Source organism: Paramisgurnus dabryanus, chromosome 22, assembly GCF_030506205.2.
Source record: "Paramisgurnus dabryanus chromosome 22, PD_genome_1.1, whole genome shotgun sequence".
NCBI classification, from domain to species: domain Eukaryota; kingdom Metazoa; phylum Chordata; class Actinopteri; order Cypriniformes; family Cobitidae; genus Paramisgurnus; species Paramisgurnus dabryanus.
In genome coordinates, this window is record NC_133358.1 from 10,062,868 (window position 1) to 10,084,350 (window position 21,483).

At 35.0% G+C, this 21,483-nt stretch overlaps 2 protein-coding genes and 1 long non-coding RNA gene across 6 annotated transcripts in view; 2 read left to right on the forward strand and 1 right to left on the reverse strand.

The window, feature by feature from the left end:
• The window catches only part of wdr37 (WD repeat domain 37), a 43,807-nt gene extending 40,556 nt beyond the window's left edge, over nt 1-3,251 (reverse strand). The window contains exons 1-2 of one of the 4 annotated variants that reach the window (XM_065294730.2): nt 2,827-3,250; nt 1,567-1,668 (exon numbers count right to left, since the gene is read on the reverse strand). The gene's annotated coding sequence lies outside the window, so the exon portion shown is untranslated. Of the gene's footprint in view, nt 1-1,566; nt 1,690-2,826 lie in introns of all 4 variants that reach the window. The other 3 variants (XM_065294731.2, XM_073813087.1, XM_065294728.2) reach the window with 3 other exon arrangements.
• Nucleotides 3,252-3,484: 233 nt separating this feature from the next.
• idi1 (isopentenyl-diphosphate delta isomerase 1) lies at nt 3,485-6,747 on the forward strand. The gene is made up of 5 exons (XM_065294733.2): nt 3,485-3,956; nt 4,896-5,068; nt 5,600-5,692; nt 5,771-5,901; nt 6,027-6,747. Exons 1-5 carry the CDS (start codon nt 3,817-3,819, stop codon nt 6,342-6,344), a joined length of 855 nt encoding a protein of 284 aa, XP_065150805.1. The 5' UTR covers nt 3,485-3,816; the 3' UTR covers nt 6,345-6,747.
• Nucleotides 6,748-12,459: 5,712 nt separating this feature from the next.
• Nucleotides 12,460-13,981, forward strand: LOC141281413 (uncharacterized). The gene is made up of 2 exons (XR_012335703.1): nt 12,460-12,716; nt 13,176-13,981. It is a non-coding gene; the product is annotated as an uncharacterized lncRNA (long non-coding RNA).
• The last annotated feature ends 7,502 nt before the right edge of the window (nt 13,982-21,483 follow it).

A 21,483-nucleotide genomic window follows, 5' to 3' on the forward strand; every position in this document is an offset into this window, starting at 1 on the left:
GCGTTTATAGCCTATATTCTGAATAACTAATGGCCAGATAAGTTGATAATGAGTACAGTGATTCCAAATGAATGTCCAAAAAACTTGTAATATGTTAAATCGAAAGTTTAATCATGTATTTTCTCGCAGCCCCGCGCTGCGTCCGTGTATATGCGCCTATGAACAGCATACGCGTGATGACCTTGCAACTTAAATTACCCTTAATTTATTGCCATATAGATAAAAGTAAAATAACATTCGAAACTGTAAATTGTGTATTTTTATTCGTGTAAACTCACAATAAGGAGAAAACCTTGTGCTTATTTAAAATCATTAAAAACATGACGTGTTTTCTGCTGCTTTGGTTTAACAGCGCGTCACAAAATAAGAACAGCAACTCAAATACTTTTTTAATTCGTTTTATCAATCTGATAATTATAAAATATATTTTGTGTAGGCTTATTTATTTTATTATTATTTCTCAAAACAGAGACGTAGCCTAATCATCATCTGTTGATTTAAATCTATTTGTGCATGAAACTAAACCCATGGGGGAAATTATGATATTTCAGGAGATTTATTTATAAATGAGTGATCAACGCGAATCCAGAAAGGAATTTATTTGTTTTTTAAGACAGCCAGGGCAGACATTTCGGTAGCTTTATTTATTTTGCGAGCTGCCGCCGTGGGTTTTATCTAGAAGGGATACAGAAAAATGCAGAATAGTTTAGGATTAGATTTGGAGGTAGGATTTTTAGGATGAAAACAGCGGCTCTGGCTAAATGAGATACAAATATATCCTACAATCGTGTGAAATTTTGTGTTTAGAGTTGGGTTTGGGTGAAGGATTAGGATAAAACAGTGCTCATCCGGCGAGATTTCGTTTGCTGTATCCCTTCTATCCACAACCGCAGGTGTGGCGGGGATGTTTTAGGCGTGGCGGGCCGCCACGGTTGAATGTATATAGCGGAAACACTGGTTCCTAATAATCCTTTAGGTGAGTGTATGTTTGTACTGTGTACAATAATTATGTATATATAAATACACACATGAATGTATAATTTTACGAAGAAAAAACTATTTAAATATGAAGTATTTATAATTATAAATAATATAAATTATATATAAATATACAAATGTATACACATGCAAATATGTCTTAAATATGTATTTGCATCTGTGTGTAGGCTATGTATATACACACACATATATAATGTAAACAAATTTGAATTCTGCAAACGATTAGTCGTGATTAATCATTTTGCAGCCCTAAAATAATTGTTTCATACAGTAATATGGGAGCTGTTGTCATGCCACAAATAAACTCTTAAAGATTAAAAAAATAAAATTTGTGAGATGTCAAAACCATTTTTTTCTGCCCAGGCGATGGATGTTTAATGTACCACATAACAAACGTTAAGGAAATTGATGTCATTTTTTGAAATCCTAAAGCAAGCAAGCCATTATTTAAAGTAACACAGACAGATGTTAATGTCAGCCTAAGCATTTTAAACATTACATAAGACATTAAGTTTGTATGAACAAACATGACAGTAATTAAGAAGCATGCAAAAGAAAAACAAATACCAGGCATGAAGAGCAGTGAATGATAAACAAAGCAGACATCCTCAGACGACCACTTAAAGTGATGAAGATCGCAGCAGGAGGCCCCGGGGCCGCAGTCCGGCACTGAACACAAAACAACACGATCTATCGGTTCACAAACATGACAATGATGAAAGAAAAGCTGCAGGCATGGAGCACATCTTACAGCATTCTCTCAACCTTAAATAACAACAGGTTTTGTGAACATGTGCATGAAGAGAGAGAGAGGCGTTAAAACAGACAGGTATTAGGTGATCAGGTTAGTGGCTTTGAAACTGACATACAGTATAACAAATATACACATGAATGGATTATGCACCTGCAGTACCATGCCTCATATCTTATATGAGGTTTTTAAGCAATGCAATATAAGTGAAAAGATTACATTAACTACATCCGACTTTAAAGGTGACATTTACATTAGATTAGCTCGAAAAAGTACTGTCTAGACATACCAAATATCACATCACGTCAAATCAAGTCAGTTGCTCCTGTAGCTCAATTGGCAGAGCATTAAGTTAGTAGCACAATAGTTGTGGGTTCGATTCCAGGAACACACATAGTGATAATAAACAATATATACTTTTAATGAACTGTAAATCATTTGCATAAAAGCAGCCGCCAAATATGTTAGTTGCTATGTCCCTTACATTATACTTTTACTTTAGTATGTTGTTGCATGTAAACCATGTGATGTATTTGAATAAAAACCATTAAAAATTCATTGATTCGTACTGACAGAAGTAAGAGAAAGAGAGAGACCATAATTTTTCAGCACTTATCGTTTTAAATGAAATTTTATGCTACATTTATTTCACAATATATTTACTACAGAAGTAAAAAAGACTGTAAATATTGAGGGTGGAAAATGGTGCCTTGACCAACATAATAATGAACTTTAGAGAAGAAACACTAACGCACGCGTACGCACGCATACAAACAAACACACCTTTTCCAACAAAGAACAACCTTAAATGCTGACTTATGCGTGTTGTCTTGTGAAATGAAACGATCATAAACACACGTAAGCGCGCGAGCTGTGCATTCTGATGCAAGGTCAGCTGGCCTGCCCAGAGTACTCACACCACTAACGCACAACATGAGATATTGTAACACTACTCTTATATGTCCTTTAATATCAGATGTGTACTTTGTCAGCTGTAAAGGCAAACACAGACTGCGATCAACTAACGTTAATCCAAATTATCAAACATTAGCGCCTCTGCTCCCAATAATACTCACAATTATTTCCACAGATTCAGAGGATCTCAGTGTCTGTCATTCGATGATGGTGGGCTGCTGTGTTTTTGAGTCTCCCGGCATGATCCACAAACTCACTGGTTATAGGTGTGTAAATAAATTCACCAGGATTTTGACACTCGGATGTTTTTATCAAATCCGATACTGTGAGCAGAGTGTGAAGTGAGAGGAAATTACCCCAGAACAGACGCGCCCGGACGTTGCACTTCAAAATAAAAGTCACACTACCGGTAGATAATATCTATACTAATTATTAATCGTTTACAATAAATTTATTAGGCAGAAATCTCAGAGGGATTTGACAGAGAGATGCTGGATTAAACATGACTTTTTACACAATTAGAATTAAATAGACAATAGGTAAAAAAATTAAACATTAGTCAAATTTAGCCTAAACTAATTAAAAAAATTATAATGAAATGAAAAATGATAAACTAAATTTGAAAAAAGTGAATAGAAGAATGCGTTGAATGTAATTTAAAAACACTTTTTGTAAAAAGAAAACTTTCTATTCTGTCTGACTATTGTACACGTTTAATTTTAAATAGAAAAAAGCAGTATATTTTAACTATTTTATTAATTTTTAAATAAATAAACAATCAGTAACCAAAGATTTTCTTTTACCGTTGTCCTTTTTCGTCAGCCATACCCGGAAACGTTCGTGACTGAACAACTACCAATCCGAAGACGGTTTGATAACCAACAACCAATTAAAACACTTGAAACAGTACTTGCTTGTGGGTGGAGAATTATAGGGCTCGTCACAAACCAGCAGCGATTAGTTGGTTTCTGTTTGTTGCATGTATGATCTGTGGAGTTAAATCGACAGTTTGATCATAATTGCTAAAATAGTGTACGTGTGTATAGCGCTGCTTTACCGTAAAGTTATCAAGCCGTGTTTAGTTAGATTGTGGTGTGATGGCGCGTGTGTGGTGAAGTGAAGTGTGATTGGTCTGTGCAGTGAGTCTGCTTATGGCGTGTGTGTTATGGGCGTTGCGCAGACACGCGCTCGGCTGCGGATCAGCGGCTGCGCAGCTGATGAGACTCAATAAATATAGAGCAGGAACAGACATAGCGCATTTACGTGCTTTACAGGACACAACTCTGCAAAGGTGAGACTATTAATATCATATTAACTGTGTTATACTTTAATATTTTAATATGGGATCAACTTTATGAGCTGATGAGTATGTGATACTGTAAATTATGTTTAGAGAATCTGTTGGTCTCTACTGTAACTGCGTTTAACTCCATTTTGTTGTCAGTGTTTATTATTATTAATTGTGTTGAATGTATTATTATTATTATTATGATTATGATTAATATATTTTTTAATATGTTTACTGTTTTTGTTTGTGACTTTGCTTGTCTTCTGTTTAGCTGGTATATTATTTAGCTGTTATAAAGGAATAGTTCACCCGAAAACGAAAAATCTGTCATCATTTACTCTCATGTTGTTACAAACCTGTATACATTTCTTTGTTCTGATGACCACAAATTAAGATATTTTGAGGAATGTGTGTAAATGTTCATGAGCCCCATTTACTTACATAGTATTATGGAAGTTAATGGGGGTCACAATCAAAATTTTCATTTTTTGGTGAATTATTCCTTTAAGCCTATACTATTATAATTATTATTACGTATAAATAAAAACATATTATATTATTTTATATTATGTTAGTTTATTATTATATTATACTATACTATGTGTATATTTTGTACTTTGGAATGATTTTGGGATAGTGTTATTAACTTATATTAAGTTACTGTTCTTTTACATAAAGTTATAATTTTTGTTGCAATAATAAGGTGTTTGTTAGGTTATTTGTAGTACAATTTACCATTTTATTTAAGTTAGTTAATTCAAAATGATGTGTTTATTATTATTATGTTATACATTTATTTTTAATCTGTATTTTTGTATTATTGTTATATATGTATTACAGCAAGTGTTACTATCTGTACTTTATTAGTTGTTATTTAGTTATTGCATAATAAAAAAATAATGTTTTAGGTGAATGTGACTAACTATGTTTGTGAATATACAGTCAGGTAAGACAGCTCAGTGCACCTGTCAGGATGCCGGAGATTAATATGGATAATCTGGATGAAAAGCAAGTCCAGTTGCTTTCAGAGATGTGTATTCTGATCAATGAGGACGACAAAAAGATTGGAGCTGAAAGCAAGAAAAACTGTCATCTAAACTCGAACATTGATAAAGGTAATGTGTTTGCATGATGCATCTTAAATTCATACACATCATATATGTTGCAATAAATATCTTAAAATATTATTTGTATGATTTTAGTGAATGACAAATTTAAGGGAAATAATTCAGGCATTTAGCAGATGCTTTTATCCAAATCGACTTAAAAAAAGCGTGGAAAAACTGCAAAGTGATTTAAAATAAGGAAAGTCCTATTTCACTTACAAAGTTTTACCGATCATTGGAGACACAACCTGTATGGGGGAGACATATGTTAATTATTTATTTATTTGTTTATTCATTTTTTCAATAGGCAGGACAAAAATTATAGTAAATATAGTGATACAATGGTGTGTATTATGTCTTCTGTGAGTGTAATTCTAGGTCTTGTTTGGTACTTTAATCATTGGAACAGTGTATATGCAAATGAATAAATGTAAATATACTATGTAAATATACTACTCACTGTATAAATGCCAGTGCAACTTAATTACATCTAAATACATCAGCTGACATTAAGTAACTTACCTGTTTACTCACCTACAGGGCTATTGCATCGAGCATTTAGTGTTTTCCTGTTTAACAGTGAGGAGAAGCTGCTCCTACAGCAGAGATCCGATGCCAAAATCACTTTTCCGGGTAAGTTTAACATGCATACACTCACAAGGCCACTTATTGAATTCTTTAAATTCAATCCCATTGGCTCTTCTTCCACAGGCTGTTTCACAAATACTTGCTGTAGCCACCCTTTACACACTCCTAAAGAACTGGAAGAAAAGGACGCAATAGGGGTTCGAACAGCCGCACAGAGACGTCTTCAAGCTGAACTCGGCATTCCTGTGGATCAGGTACTATTATGAAAAATTTGAATGTTTATCGACAAAAAATAGCCTGCATATAGCATAAAATTAATGAATGGAAATGCGACCAGTTAAATTTCTCTAAATATTTATTGTCTTATGCTTTCCAACAGGTGCCCCCAGAAGAGATGACCTACCTCACTCGCATTCACTACAAAGCCCAGTCAGACGGTGTTTGGGGTGAGCATGAGATCGACTACATCCTCTTCATGCAAAAAGATGTGGATCTAAATCCAGACCCGAATGAGATCCAGAGCCACTGTTACGTCTCTAAAGAAGAGCTGAAGGAGATCCTGGAGAAAGCCAAGAAGAACGAGTTAAAGATCACACCGTGGTTCAGCCTCATCGCAGAAACCTTCCTCTTCAAGTGGTGGGACAACCTCCATGACCTCAAACAGTTCATCGATCACAACAGGATTCACCGAATGTGAACACCATGCTAAATGATTAGACACTTTTCATATGAAAGACTGTATCGTTTATAATTTTAGCAAGTTTTGCAGCCTTTGTAAATGTAAAGTCATTGTGAGATTTGCAGTTATGTTGTCCTGTTTAGCATTGACCTTCTGCTGTTGCATTTAAGGATTACTGGTTTCTACTTTGAGGACATAGGTGTAATATGGTTGTAATGTCACAGATTAACCATTTACTAATTTTCTGTAATTTCTTAACAAAATAATGTTTTGCTAACAAGTATTTTGTTTGAAGTGCCTAGTTTCAAATGGGACTGAATGAGAGAATATTTAATGTAGATTATTAGACTATCAGTTAGAGCTGTCAAACGATTAATCGCGATTAATCTTATACAAAATAAAAGCTTGCATTTGCATAATATATTTGTATACTGTGTGTGTGTGTGTGTGTGTATATATATATATATATATATATATATATATATATATATACACACACACACACACACACACACACATACATGTATAAATGTAAGAAAAATGTATATATAATATAAAATATATAAATAAATATATATTTAAACGTAATTGTTTCTTAAATATATACATAAATGTGTGTGTAATTATATATATATATATATATATATATATATATATATATATATATATATATACACAAAATATATACACACGTATATACACAAAAACTTTTATTTTGTAAACAATAAATCACGATTAATCGTTTGATAGTCCTACTATCAGTGTTTACAATGATGTAAAGTAATTTTTAGAACGTGAAATAAAAGTTGGTTTGTAGTTTTTTATTTATTTCAACAAAATTACTGGATGTTATTTTTCATTTAAAGCATAATGTGCAGTCAACTTCTAATTTTTGCGATTTATTTCACACACAAGACTAACACAATTGCTGTACATTAATAAACTTTAATTAATACATTTAATTAACATTTAATTAATAAATGGCAATAAAATACGAATTTAAAAAAATTGTAATATGAGAAAACCAAGCGACTAAAAACATTACAACAAATTTTTATACAGTAAACTTGTAACAACAGTTAATTACGTAAATTATTACGTAAATTGCGTAGCGTAGTAACGTAGCATGAAGTAACGATATTATGACCTGCCTTGCATGCGAGTACTGAAATGGAAATTGCGCTTCATGCCTTCAATTAACTACGAGAGCATCAGGTTTTATTTATTTATTTTTATTAAGTCAAAGACGCAAAACAAGTAGACATTTATAAATTTGCAACAGTGAAGTAGTTAGCGATGGTATGTAAAAATGATAAGCGGAATTGTTCTTACATTTAAATGATTGTATGATATTAAATGATTGATAAACTTTTCTGACCTGCTAATAAAAACCATTAATAGTAAATTAAATAAAAAAGCTCAACGTGCAGATATTAGCATGCTTATGTGCACAGGTAAGTGGTATTTGCAGCTTGGGTAACTGCATCCTCTGTGCAGGAGATGGCAGCAAATTCTAACAATCACACAATAACTTGAAAAAAGCTTGATTTTAATATCTGGAATCTCTTTTATTAATTCACAAACCCAGCAATAAACAACCATTTGTGTTGTGTTGTATTGTTTTATTGAAACCATGTTCTCAGTGTCACTATGTGGCTATTAAAAAAAATTATAATAATGTGAGTCTGAAAACAGAAGCATTTACTTGTAATGTAAGATATGATTAAGAGATATCATTCACTAAAGCAGAGCATTGGATCAAAATATAGGCTTATACATAAAACCATTGACCTTATAAAATCAATAATACTATAACGACATGTAAATAAATTTAAAACGAGCCAAATGAGCTCTGAAATGCTTACCTAGATTATTTTAAATCTTAAAGAATCAAATTTTGATGGGTGTATTTACCCATTGCATGATTAAATGGCGTATTTTCCATAAACTGTCAATGTTTTCACAGTCCATAGAAAGCATTCAGATGTTTATGGAAAATCAGCCGCTGTAGAGAGACCTGGCACATGGATTTGGATTTTCCATAGAGATTATTGGGATGGGGGATGGGTGCAGACGACGAATGACCAGCAGGGGGCGCCTACAGGATTAAAAATCACAAAATCTAGCAAACACATCTGCAGCACAATGGAACCAAACGTATTTATTATGGATGATATGCTGAAATGTACCCATCCATATATAACACTGTGTGTACCCTGCAGTGCATTGTCCAATGGCTTCTGACACCACGGGAAAAATGCTACAATTTAACACTTTTTAATTCAATGCCAATACCTTTCATTACAAAATATATGATCATTTTAATAATCTAAGTTCAGGTTAAAACCTAACGATCTATTTCATTTCATCATGACATAAGAAACATCCAAAAAGCATCTTGTGTGCTTTAATAGAAATAAAGAATTTTATTTTGTTCAAAAGTGTTTGCATGGCCAATCTTACTAATTTGCTTATATTGCACCTAATCTGATATTTCCAATTCTTTAACTTTACATTTATTTTCAATGTAGTGTTAAAGGGTACATATTATGCCCATTTTTACAAGATGTAGGCTAATATAAGTCTCAGTTGTGCCAACATTGTGTCTGTGAGGTTTCAGCTCAAAATACCCCACAGATCATTTGTTATAGCTTTGTTCAAAATGCCCCTATTTGGGTAAAAAAGCGCAGTTTTTATGTCTGTACCTTTAAATGCAAATGACACAGCTCCTCACTCCCTTACCAACAGACAGCGAGACAATAGTATCTGTAGCTGCATTAGCTCTACAATGTGCTAACAATCACATTAAGAAAAGCTTTTTGCGTAAAATTATCTGCATTCAGTCAGTGGCCTTGTGGCCATTATCAGTGTAACATCACATTATCAAGAAAATCAAAACACAATTTTACTTTTTAGTTAAAACTACTTGCATTATCCATTGATTTTTGCCTGTTTGACAATATGAATAAAATAAATCTCAGCAATATAGGAAATAAAACAGCTGTGATCCTTTAGCACATTTTTATATCACTTCTCATATTTTATGATAAACTTGCAAAGTTTAATTAAAGTGTTACATTTATTCAATTAAAATGCGCTTTAGAGGCAACTATCTATTTGTTTTGTGTGTATTGCAATATATATATATATATATATATATATATATATATATATAAATGATCCTTAAACTTTTATATTAGTCTAAAATTGTGTTTTTTAGATGCTTTCTGAACTATTTTCAATTTAGGTTTATCATTAATTTATTAGTATTTCTTTTTTAGTATGTATTTTTGCATAGCAACTAGATTTTCTAACAGTCAGTCGGCTTTCTCCATCCTTTAGTGTAAATCTATGGGATTGATTCATTGTTCACCAGGTAAAAGCCCAAAGACCTGAGATAATAATGTGCAGGACGTGACAGTTTCACACTGGTATGGGATTTATCTGCACAAATCCCTAATATGTTGAGCGAGCACACCTGCTGTGATTATAATGTGTCTGTTAAAAGCGCTCGGTACATCCACAGTTAATTACTTTTCCCAGCATATGATCAGATTAAATTCATGTCTTACCCACGCAGAACATCCTAATTTATAAGCCTGGCTTCAATGCAAAAGTTTTCATCATACTGTACTGTGGCAATACAAGCACGGCTCTTTTTTCTGTATTTACATTTGTCATGAAAAGACAGACAGAAGATGTTACAGCTCCCTTGAGAGGCATGAGAAAGAAAATGGGAAACAATAGCAGAAGAACTTTTGTAGATCTCTAGAGCAGTGGTTCCCAAACTTTTTCAGCTTGCAGCCCCCCTTGTGTACGGTGCATTCCTTCGCGGCCCTCGAAAGAAAATTTGTGACAAAAAACTTTTCTAAAACTCAACATTTTAATTAAAAAAAAAACATTAAATTATACAAAAAAGTAGTGCTTTTGGTTAGAAGCCTTATTTTTTTAGGTTTAATTACACAGAATTCATGATAAATTAATGTATTTCATAAAATGTCATTAAACTGGGGCCCCCCTGGCACCATCTCGCGGCCCCCAGTTTGAAAACCACTGCTCTAGAGGAGACAATGACAGATCATTATGCTTGCTGAATATGGTCCGAATATTGGCCTGATTTCGTTTTTTTATTTTACAAAATTTTTAAGATGTAAAAAAGTCTTTGGTGTCCTCATGTGAAGTTTGTGAAGTTTTAGCTCAAAATATCAAATAGATTATTTACTATATTTTGGGTGTGTCCTTTAAAATGCAAATGAGTTGATCTCTGCACTAAATGGCAATGCTGTGGTTGGATAATGCAGATTAAGGGATGGTATTATCCCCTTCCGACATCACAAGGGGAGCCAAATTTCAATTATCTATTTTTTCACATGCTTGCAGAGAATGGTTTACCAAATCTAAGTTACTGCACTGCAAAAAAGGTATTTTTGTCTTGTTTTCAGTAAAAATATCTAAAAATTCTTAAATTAAGATGATTTTTCTTGATAAGCAAAACGACCCAAGAAAATAAATCTAGTTTTTAGACCAAAAATATGAATTTTAAGTGATTTTGTACATAAAACAAGCAAAAAAATCTGCCAATGGGGTAAGCAACTTTTTTCTTGATTTTTTCTTGAATTTAGTGCAAGATTTTTTTGCTTACCCCATTTTTTTAATCTTGTTTTATGCACAAAATCACTTAAATTTAATATGTTTTGTCTAAAAACTAGACTTATTTTCTTGGGTTGTTTTGCTCATTAAGAAAAAGCATCTTAATTTAATTTTTTTAATATTTTTACTGAAAACAAAACAAAAATAATTGAAAATAATTTTTTTGCCGTGTGGGTTTATCTTTTTCACATTTTCTATGTAGAAGTAGTGGGGACCTAATTATAGCATTTAAACAAGAGAAAAGTCAGATTTTCATGATATGGCACCTTTAAGTATATCGTCTTCTCAGAAATTGTGCATTGTATGAATATGTGATGCTATTTTTTCATCACCATTTATAATACATTTTATATATACAAAAAAGTCAATTAAAATGTGAAATATTATAACAGGTAAAAACTTGCAATAAAAAGTATTGTAAAAATGAAAGTCAGTTTTGGAATAAAAAGTAAGAAGTACAATAAAGTACAAATACCCATATATATATATAAAACTATTTGGTAACACTTTACAATAAGGTTATATTTGTTTACAATTATTTAATGCATTAGCATGAACAATAAACAATACTACTATAACATTTAGTTCATGTTCATTTCTGTATTTACTAATGCATTTTCAAATCAAGCGTTTAAAGCACCATGAACTAACATTAATAACTGTACTGACATATTAACAAAAATTAATACTGATTATATTAAAAGCTGATAAAGTACAACCTAATTTTAAAGTGTTACCAACAAAAACAATTTGTAACACCTGTTTCCACAGTACGTTGTTGTGCAAACAGTATTTTTTAAAGTGACAAGTGGATATAAAGTGACAGTCTTTAAATATTTTACACCTGGAGACTTTGATTTGTTCTTTTGTGATCTTCAGCTCTATATCCATTCATCTTTAAGAGGAAAATAAGAATAGATAGGAAATCCGAGACTGTGGTGGCCTGCTTTGTGTGCTGTGCATCTGTGACATACTTATCTTGACACTTCCATCAGCATGAGATGCCAGGTCTGACCTACCCAAACAACGTCTCATAGCGTTAAGCCGAAAGTATACTAGGGACGTCCGCGTATGCGCGCCGTCCGCATGACGTCATTTTCGTCATCAAGAGGGTCCGCGGCCGGCCGCGTACAGTCCGCGTACAGTCCGCGTACAACAGCGCATGCGCGTGAAAATATTTAGATAGTGCACTCCACTATAAACAATTATACAAAGGAAATAGACAGCATTTGCACACACACTATGGTTTTTCTTCTTTAACTTTTACTTCTTCCAAGAACAGAAAGCTGTGGAGCATGTTTGTTTGATTCCTGTTCTTTGTTGTGGTCTTGTTTGTTCTAAACTGTGTTTGCAATGGTGGATCAGTTACTTTTCTTCACCTATCCTAATGTTTTAATGTACTGTAAATGTCACCAAATCAGTGCTGCCCTGACAGCCTGTTAGACTAATAATTTGAATAAGAAATCATTTGTATTGCGTATTCACCTTATTTTTCACGACAACAAGGGCGGCGCCATTTCGCTCATTTTGTCAACGTTCTTCCGGCCGCATAGACGATGAGCAGCTGAGGCAGTGACTGAAGGCGACGTGTTAAGCTTAAAAAGCTCACTCGAGCGCCTTTGTTTCTTTCTTACCAATTTTAAGCCAACTGAGGAACACCCTTATCCCAATTAATGGTTCGACTACGATGTTCCGGTAACTTTAAACCACGCCGGGTGTTGAAAAGGTGGCCAGTTTCAGGTAAGCTATCTTAGCTAACTTTGTGCTCGTTCGCTTAAGTTAGATTTGTGAAGTCCGTTCTACAAATACACTTAAGATCAGTAACGTTAGTTTATAAAATGCAACTATTTGAATGGTTTTAATTGTCCACCTATATTTTTATATTTACGATATACAACGAGATATTATAGTACATTGCATTCTTACAGTAGCCCACGTGATTCCTACAAGTTACTGAGATTTCAGATGCTAGAATGTCAGTTCATTTCTCATTCAGATATTGATAATGACCTATTAAACAACGTATTATTTAACACTGAAGTTAAAGGTTGTGTGTATAATGTTTTTGTCTCTTTTTAATGTATCTCTCTTACACACTGTTCTGTTTAAGTATGGGTGCCATTTATATATTAATTCTCATGATGCAAGTTTATTTTAAATACTAACATAAAACTGTTTATGGTTATATTGTTTTCACAGATGCATTGATGTTTAGTGATGCAGTGGACAACTGTGAGGATGATACAATCAACATGTTCCTAAACTGTGATGCAGAAACACAATGGGAGCATCTATCCATCTCTGAACACAACTACACTTTAAAATCACAACTCAACCTGAAGCAACCTACATCTGATATGGGAAAACACTGGTGCGGTTTCCCGGACAGGGGTTATCCTGGTCCCAGGCTAAAATGCATATTTGAGCTACAATAATTTAAAAACACCTTTTACTGACATACCTCAACATATATGAGTGCCATTGTTTTGTCACAAGAGCTGGCACAAATGTACATATCTCTACTGAGAAACAACCATCTTTGTCAGCTTTAAACAGGGTTGATATTGCATCCATTACACAGTCGCCAAGCACTTTACCAGTACATACACCAACAGCTTCCAGATATACGCTTGGGATCAGCTCCTGATGACTCCGATAAAGCTGTGTCTTAATTTATTGCAGGGTGGTCTTGCTTTACCTGTTGTAAAGTTACATTAAACCTTCATATGTGATCAGATGTCATGCAGTGATATTAAACATTTACAGTGTGATCAGATGTTGTGCATTTTAATTAAACCTTTACAGTGTGATCAGATGTTGTGCATTTTAATTAAATCTTTACAATGTGATCAGATGTTGTGCAATTATATTAAACCTTTACAATGTGATCAGATGTTGTGCATTTATATTAAACCTTTACAATGTGATCAGATGTTGTGCAATTATATCAAACCTTTACAATGTGATCAGATGTTGTGCATTTATATTAAACCTTTACAATGTGATCAGATGTTGTGCATTTATATTAAACCTTTACAATGTGATCAGATGTTGTGCATTTATATTAAACCTTTACAATGTGATCAGATGTTGTGCATTTATATTAAACCTTTACAATGTGATCAGATGTTGTGCATTTATATTAAATCTTTACAATGTGATCAGCTGTTACCTGTCATGCAGTTATAAACATTTACTATGTGATCAGATGTAACCTGCCATGCAGTTATATAAACCTTTACAGTGTGATCAGTTATTATCTGTAAGGAATTTCTTAAACCATACGTGAGCTTTGTAGATTCCACTTAAAAGGATTTAAGTCTCCTGATTTGAAGGAATAAGTGTTGGCAAGTTTGCAAATTAATTCTATCATGGTACCACATAAAAACGAAATAGTTATTGGACTGGCTAAGGTGCACATTTGCTATAAAAAAGACCAAATCACTGTGTAAATATTGGTAGACATACTTTTAATAATTTTCAATGCTGCTTCATCAACTCCTGAAAGGACGAGGTAATTAAATATGCCAGGTTACTTGCCGCGGCCGCTTCATATCGTCTAACCACGAGACGATTGATGGGACAATATAAGACTATCCGAGCGTCGTATGAAGTTTTAACCGTGCTCCTAATTTAAAACATTTACAGCAGTAGCGATATTTGTCATTTCACTAAAGTTATAGTGAACTACAAACAATCTTCTAACCACCAAACTAACCACCGAATGCACTGTGCCATATTAGCAGCGGAAGTCGGTTGACAAAATGCGGAAGAGCGAAGAATTAAAAAGGGGCGTGGCGGAATAAGGTGAATAGTGTCGAACGTGGCCATCCGCGTGTAGCCGCGGGGACTATACCCGGAAAGCTGCGCGGACGCGTGCGCGCGCGAGCCGGACGCGGACGCGGAAAAAAAGTATACCCGGCCCTTTACTGTTCGTCCCGGCCGCAGGCTTCAAGAACAAAGGTTAAGATGATGTAATACACAAGCGTACAAATACATGTGGCCATTCATGCAGATGGTACTAATCTGGAATAAAACACTGGTAGTTTTGACTGCTAAGATCTAAAACAATTCACAGGTGAAAAAATAGTACCAATATGAATATGTGGAAATAAATAAACTTTACATTTAACAACCAGAAACAGCTCACAGTTTAAAAATCACATGCTTTGTTATTCGTTGCGTGTCTATGTTTGCAATGTAGGTCAGCTTGCCTTGTTTTAAAGCTCTTATAACATGACTCACAAACAAGCAGGCATGCACACTTGATGACGGAAATGGCACGGTGTTTCATCTAAAATGCAGGAGTTGCGTGCTTTTAAAACGGGCTTAGATAAAGAGATTTATTCCCTTCTGATTCAACAAGGCAAACAAACATGATGCAAAAACGTTTCTTTTTATATTTAGGGCATATTCATGAATCATGCATGAAATTTTTCACTTTAGGATATTGAGTATTTAAAAAATATTTAATGTTGGTCATAAAATTAATCAACATTGTAAATTCTGTGGTGATTTTAATACACTTTTTTTTGGCTATTAAGTTTCCAAAATAATGTGTTAGGTTAGACCACAGCTTGTGGTTATGAGAGCATTAACATGAAATCAAAATCCTCTTTGCTCTGTTTCTGGTCTTATATGATTGTTTTGTGCAAGTATTTCCGCTTGTACTCTTGTAAAAATATGCAAATAAAGAAGTAAAATTGTGTCTTTTCAATAAATGCATCATCAAAAATGTCCAATCACTACAACATAAAATTAGACCTTTCCTATCGGAGCATGCTACACAAGTCCTAGTTCTGGCTCTTGTCCTGTCCAGACTGGACTATTGCAATGCGTTATTGGCCGGACTCCCAGTCTGCACAACCAAACCCCTACAGATGATGCAAAATGCTGTGGCAAGAGTGGTCTTCAATGAGCCAAAGAGGGCGCACATCACTCCTCTCTTCGTCAGGTTACACTGGCTTCCTATAGCGGCTCCATCAAATTCAAAGCTCGTCTCCTGGCCTTCAAAACCTTCTGACTTATATACCTTCTAGATCCCTGCGCTCTGCCACACAGCGACGGCTTGTGGTGCCGTCCCAAACCCGTACCATCTCTGGTTCTGTTCCTCATCTTTTGCCCTGTTAATTTGTGACAAGATCTGCTGACTCTGTAGCAGTCTTTTAGAATAGGCAATAACCCATCACTTCCGCCAGCACCTCACTTGCTAATATCTTCTCTTTTCTTAATCCTAATCTTTACATTGTCAAAAAAAAAAAAAAATACTAACCCGTGGCTGCTGTATTAGACTTGATGAGACTAGTTCTGGTGCACTTATGTATTGCTGTTTTTGTGTTGCTCTAATTGCTTCTATTGCTACCTCATTTGTAAGTCGCTTTGGACAAAAGCATCTTCTAAATGACTACGGGCCCTATTTTAACGATCTGAAACGCAAGTGCGAAGCGCAAAACGCAAGTGACTTTGTGGGCGGATCTTGGGCGCTGTTGCTATTTTCCCAGCGGGAGAAATAACTCTTGCGCCGGGCGCAAATCAATAAGGGGTTGGTCTGAAGTAGGTTCATTATTCATAGGTGTGGTTTGGGCGTAACTTCAAATAAACCAATCAGAACGCTATCCAACATTCCCTTTAAACGCAAGGGTGCAAGTTCCATGGCGGGTTGCTATTATTATGACAGATTTACCAGGCGCACGCCAGGAGCGGTTCACAGCCGAGGAGACCCACGTTCTTGTAAGAGCAGTCAAAGACAGAGAAGTTGTTTTGTATGGTGAATAGGAGAAACCTGCCCAAATCAGTGTCGGTTAAACAGGCGTGAGAGGAAATAGCCACAATTGTCTCATCAGCTGGCATCCCCATCGTTGCGCCAAGCGCTACAATGATGTCAGGAGACGGGGGAATCCCAAGCTTGCCAGCATAAATCGGGCACTCCGTGTAACGGGAGGTGGATCTGCCTCAGGACCTGACGCCAGCAGAGGACATCGCTGCGTCCACCCTCACCGCTGAAAGTATTGAAGGCGGTTTGCGGGCTTTGAAATCGGACCCAAGAAACTTAAGCAGTCCAACCCCAAAGTACACTTACAAATCCAGTTCACATGCATTAAGGTTTCTTATGAGAAAATTTTAATTATTATTTAGATAAAATAAACGTAATACAGTCACACAAAACTTATGAAAATATTTTAATCGTTATTTGCATGAGAATTTTTTAATGCAGTCACACAATAAATAAAAACTATCATCACAATTTATGATTTGCAAAAATAACTGTTGCATCTGTGTAGATTAGAAAAGCAAAGTGTGTGCGCGTTGTGTATGCTATACATTATGGTCAAGCATGCGCCCTTAAAATAGCATAATGAACAAACGCGCAACGCGCCATTGACTTTAGACTAGTTTTTTTTGGTCAGTGGCGCAATTGTTTTTTAAAACTGCAAAATAGCATCAGGGATGGGTTGCGCCGGAACACGCCTGCTTTTTTTGCGCCCAGGGAGCACAAGTTCATTCCCTAGCTTGCCGACGTGCGTCTGTGGAGAGAAAAACCCGCTGTGCGCCGGTGCAAAATACGAATGATACATGCGTCACTGACAAAGTCAATTGCGCTGGGTGCAAGATAGGGCCCTAAATGTAAATGTAAAATCTGTTTAATTAAAAATGCAATATGCATTGATGCATTTTATTTTTGCAAATAAACTGAATTCAAAATGTTTGTTTTGTTCATTTAGTGTGGAAAGACATTTTAATAAAAGCCAATGGTGTAGGGCAGCGCTCCAACATGTGGTGCTTTTGTACTTTTGGCGACTCGAGTTCGATTCCCGGCTCGTGGTCATTTGCTGATCCCATACCCCTCTCTCCTTCCTGTACTTTCATGTCCTCTCCTTATTCACTGTCAACAATAAAAGGCAAAAGATAACCCCACCCCCCCAAAAAAGTAAAAGCTGGATCAACAGTAGCATTTTGAATGTTCTTGGCAACAATGGCTATTTGGACAAAATGGTCCCTTTAAAATAAACAAATCCATCCTAACTGATATGCATCTGCGCAATCTGTCATTACCTAGATGCAAGCAATAATTCATGTCAGTAGATGCAGGAACAGAATCAGTGGCGGCCGGTGACTTCTTTTTTCGAGGGCGCTCGATGTGAAGTTCGTCACAACATGTGTGTGGTTCGTCATTTCAAAATATGTGTTCTGCATGTTTATGATAAAAGGGATGCTCGCGTTTGCCATTTACTCACATAATTTCATGCATAATCAGAGTTTAGTGTTAAGGGAGTATATTGTGTGTATTTTGTGAACGTGAGCGTCTCTTTTATCATAAACGGTTTTGACGCGTGTGCAGCAGGCACTTATTTTGACAAAACACGTGATGCACATGGTTCACATGACGCAACAAACACATATTTTGAAAACACAAGCAACACACGACACTCCGAACACTTATTTTGAATTAGCGACCCTCGAATGAGCGGTCACGAACCGCCTCTGAACAGAAAACATCTCAGATCCTCAAACTTTGTTGCCATGACCACATATTTCTTTGAAGAACAAAATTGCTTGTGCTCAATATTAGTAATGGTTACTTGTGGTTACGCCTTGCTTCTGTTAAAGTTTATAAACAATTCATGACACAAATGAGTTGTGCTATTACTTTTCTAAGCAGTGAGATTTTTGCATGCTGATAAAATAGGCATAAGTCTCCTGCAGACCGGAGCTATGTTCACAGACCTAAATATCTTTGCTGTTAGCAGAAATCTGATCTAGTTCCATTGTCTTCAGGAGATAGAAAAATAGTTGTGAAAATAATCTGAAATTGGCCAAGTGTCACATATCTCTCTGTAACCATTATGAAGAGGGAGAGGGGGAGCGAAAGGCAAAAGGGGAGAAATAGAAACACATTGGCTCATAATATGGAGAGAAAAGTAGCAGAAAACTAGTGCTTAGTTGTTATCAGCCCATCCCAGACAGCCTGAGTTGCTGAAATATCTGCTTTTCCCAGCACATCCCACTGTAATTACAGCTGACAGACAGAAACACTCACACTAAAACAGAAAAGTACTCAAGAAAGTAAAAGTACACAATTTTTATGTAATACGGTATTAAATCTGCAATATAAAAGGAATACTCAGCATGCTTTGGAATGAACATTTTTTAGTAAAGTAAACACTCTGATAAAGCACAGATGCTTGAAAAATGTAACTAAAATACTTAAGTAGACTACACCTCTGATTTTAAATGACATCATACGAACCAATTTTGTTGTTTTTTCCACATTTAAGGGGGAAATTTTCATTACCGCAACGTGTCCATGACTGGATTTGGGTTCTTTGACATGGAAAATTTATAATTAAAAAATCTAAAAAATAAAAAGCTTCAGTGCATGTTATACTATAAACATTTACAGTAAAGAAACATGTGGTATTTGGTGATCATTGGTAAATGTAGAGACAATAATAAGGAATATAAATGTGTACAAGACCAATTTTCTCATCCTCCGCAACAATTTTCAATCATTGTTTAAGCCCTCAAGGAACAAACATTTTCGAAAAAGATTTGTTGGAAGGGACATTCACAATTGACTGTGACACTCAAGATGGCTACCATGTAAGCAGTTCTTATTTTTTCTCTCCAGATAAAAGTTGAAATTTTACCTAGACAACTTTTTAGTTCTCATTACCGAAACATGAGTTTGTAAATGCATATATTTAATGTAATATCATGTTGCGGTAATGATGATTTTCTATAATGATAATAAAAAAATGTAAATAATTCTATAGGAAATATTTTAAAATCCTCTAAAAATAATGATTATAGTCTGTTTAGACCTCAATCTTATATTTGCAAAAAAAAATTGTCTCTAAGGGCTTTTTAAGAAATGCTGGACACCTTTTAAGTCTGGATTTCGTGCGAATCACCCAAATGTGTAAATGCTTTCTCTAAAATCAGATGAAAACCAAAGAACCTGAAATCTGGACATCAGCGTGGTTCACATATTTGCTACAATTCGGTCCCAGCTTTCATGAAGCTCAGTACAAAGCACTGTGCATTACTGATAATGATGCCGTTGGACAGACCTCATCTTAGCAACCAAAGCCACCTGTGATGTTTCAAGATATCAGGCAGAATATCAATGCCTTTATTCTGCTGGCCGGCAGATATTATCAGACAGCCACAGGGAACGCTGAGCACTGAATACCAAATTCACAGCTAAAAGGCTTGATATAAAGTGTCAGATGTGCAAGAGATAGCAGGCGGTTAATGTGATGTTTCTTGCAATGGGACACGCTACACTTATTCTAAAATTATTTTTAAAACCTTTTATTAATTGGAAGTGTTTGCTCACCAAGAGTTAGGGATACAGAGAACAATCTGTAGTTACTTTCCAAATGTCGACTTTTAAAGAGCATCAAATGCTTAAATGACATCACATTGATTTTTATTATAAATGGTACCCCATCCTCTATTATGATGCTGTATTTGGTCAGCTTATTGGCACATGAACAAGCGCAGTGATGGACAGGAGAAGGCAGTGTGTTTGTTCTCGTGAGAGCATGGGAGATTAATTACATAATTTGTCTCATCTTCCTAAAAAGACTGCTGCTAATCTGTTGCCATGGCAACCTGATGTTGCTGCAAAGGATGCACAATGACTACCTTGTCGTGCTTCGTGTCTCCATGTGTGATATTAAAGGTTCAAAATGTCAATGCCTTGGTCATTTATTTGATATAGGCCACCCATCTTTCTCAGATGCTGTTACAGTACACATGCAAATTGAGGCAAAAGCTTTTTTCTCTTTTAGCAGAACCTAAATCTGTCTTTCTATATGTGATGTCGCTGTATATGCATGCATACACGTAGTGGTGATCTTTTATAGACAGGTCAGAGATAAAAGCTGAATTAAATGTTGCATGTCTTTATCTCGGTCATTGAGATACCTGAGGTGCACCATCTGCTCTTTTATTTTCATCCCAGATACCCATGCACAAAAACTAGCTGTACAAACCTCCATGATCTTATTTTTTACTGTGAAATATATAAAACAAGATCACTTTGTATGACCACACAGTGCAGAAGTGGAATATTGTCCTTTATTAAAAAAGATTTATACCTGTCAGAAGAATTTGTGCCTCTTTTGCTGTGAATACCAAAAATAATTTATCATTCTTTATATTACAACTAATGATCGATTAGAGAGCAAAGTACATCCTAACCCAAACCCCAAATCTAACCCCAAACGACAATGTTTTAAAAATAGAATAACAATGAGAAAACAATACATAAAATGATACGAAAAAAAGTCGTGCCACGGACACGAAAAATATTTATAGAAATTTGTGTGAGTGACACGAAAAAGACATTCAGGCTCAATTCATGAAAAAAGCTGAATTTCATGCCATGTACACGAATAAATGAATCAAAATGTTCAGGACTTTAACATGCCGTGAGATCATGTTGAATTCTTGGTTGTGTAATATTCATACATTGTTAGGTAAAAAGCTTTCAGTGTTT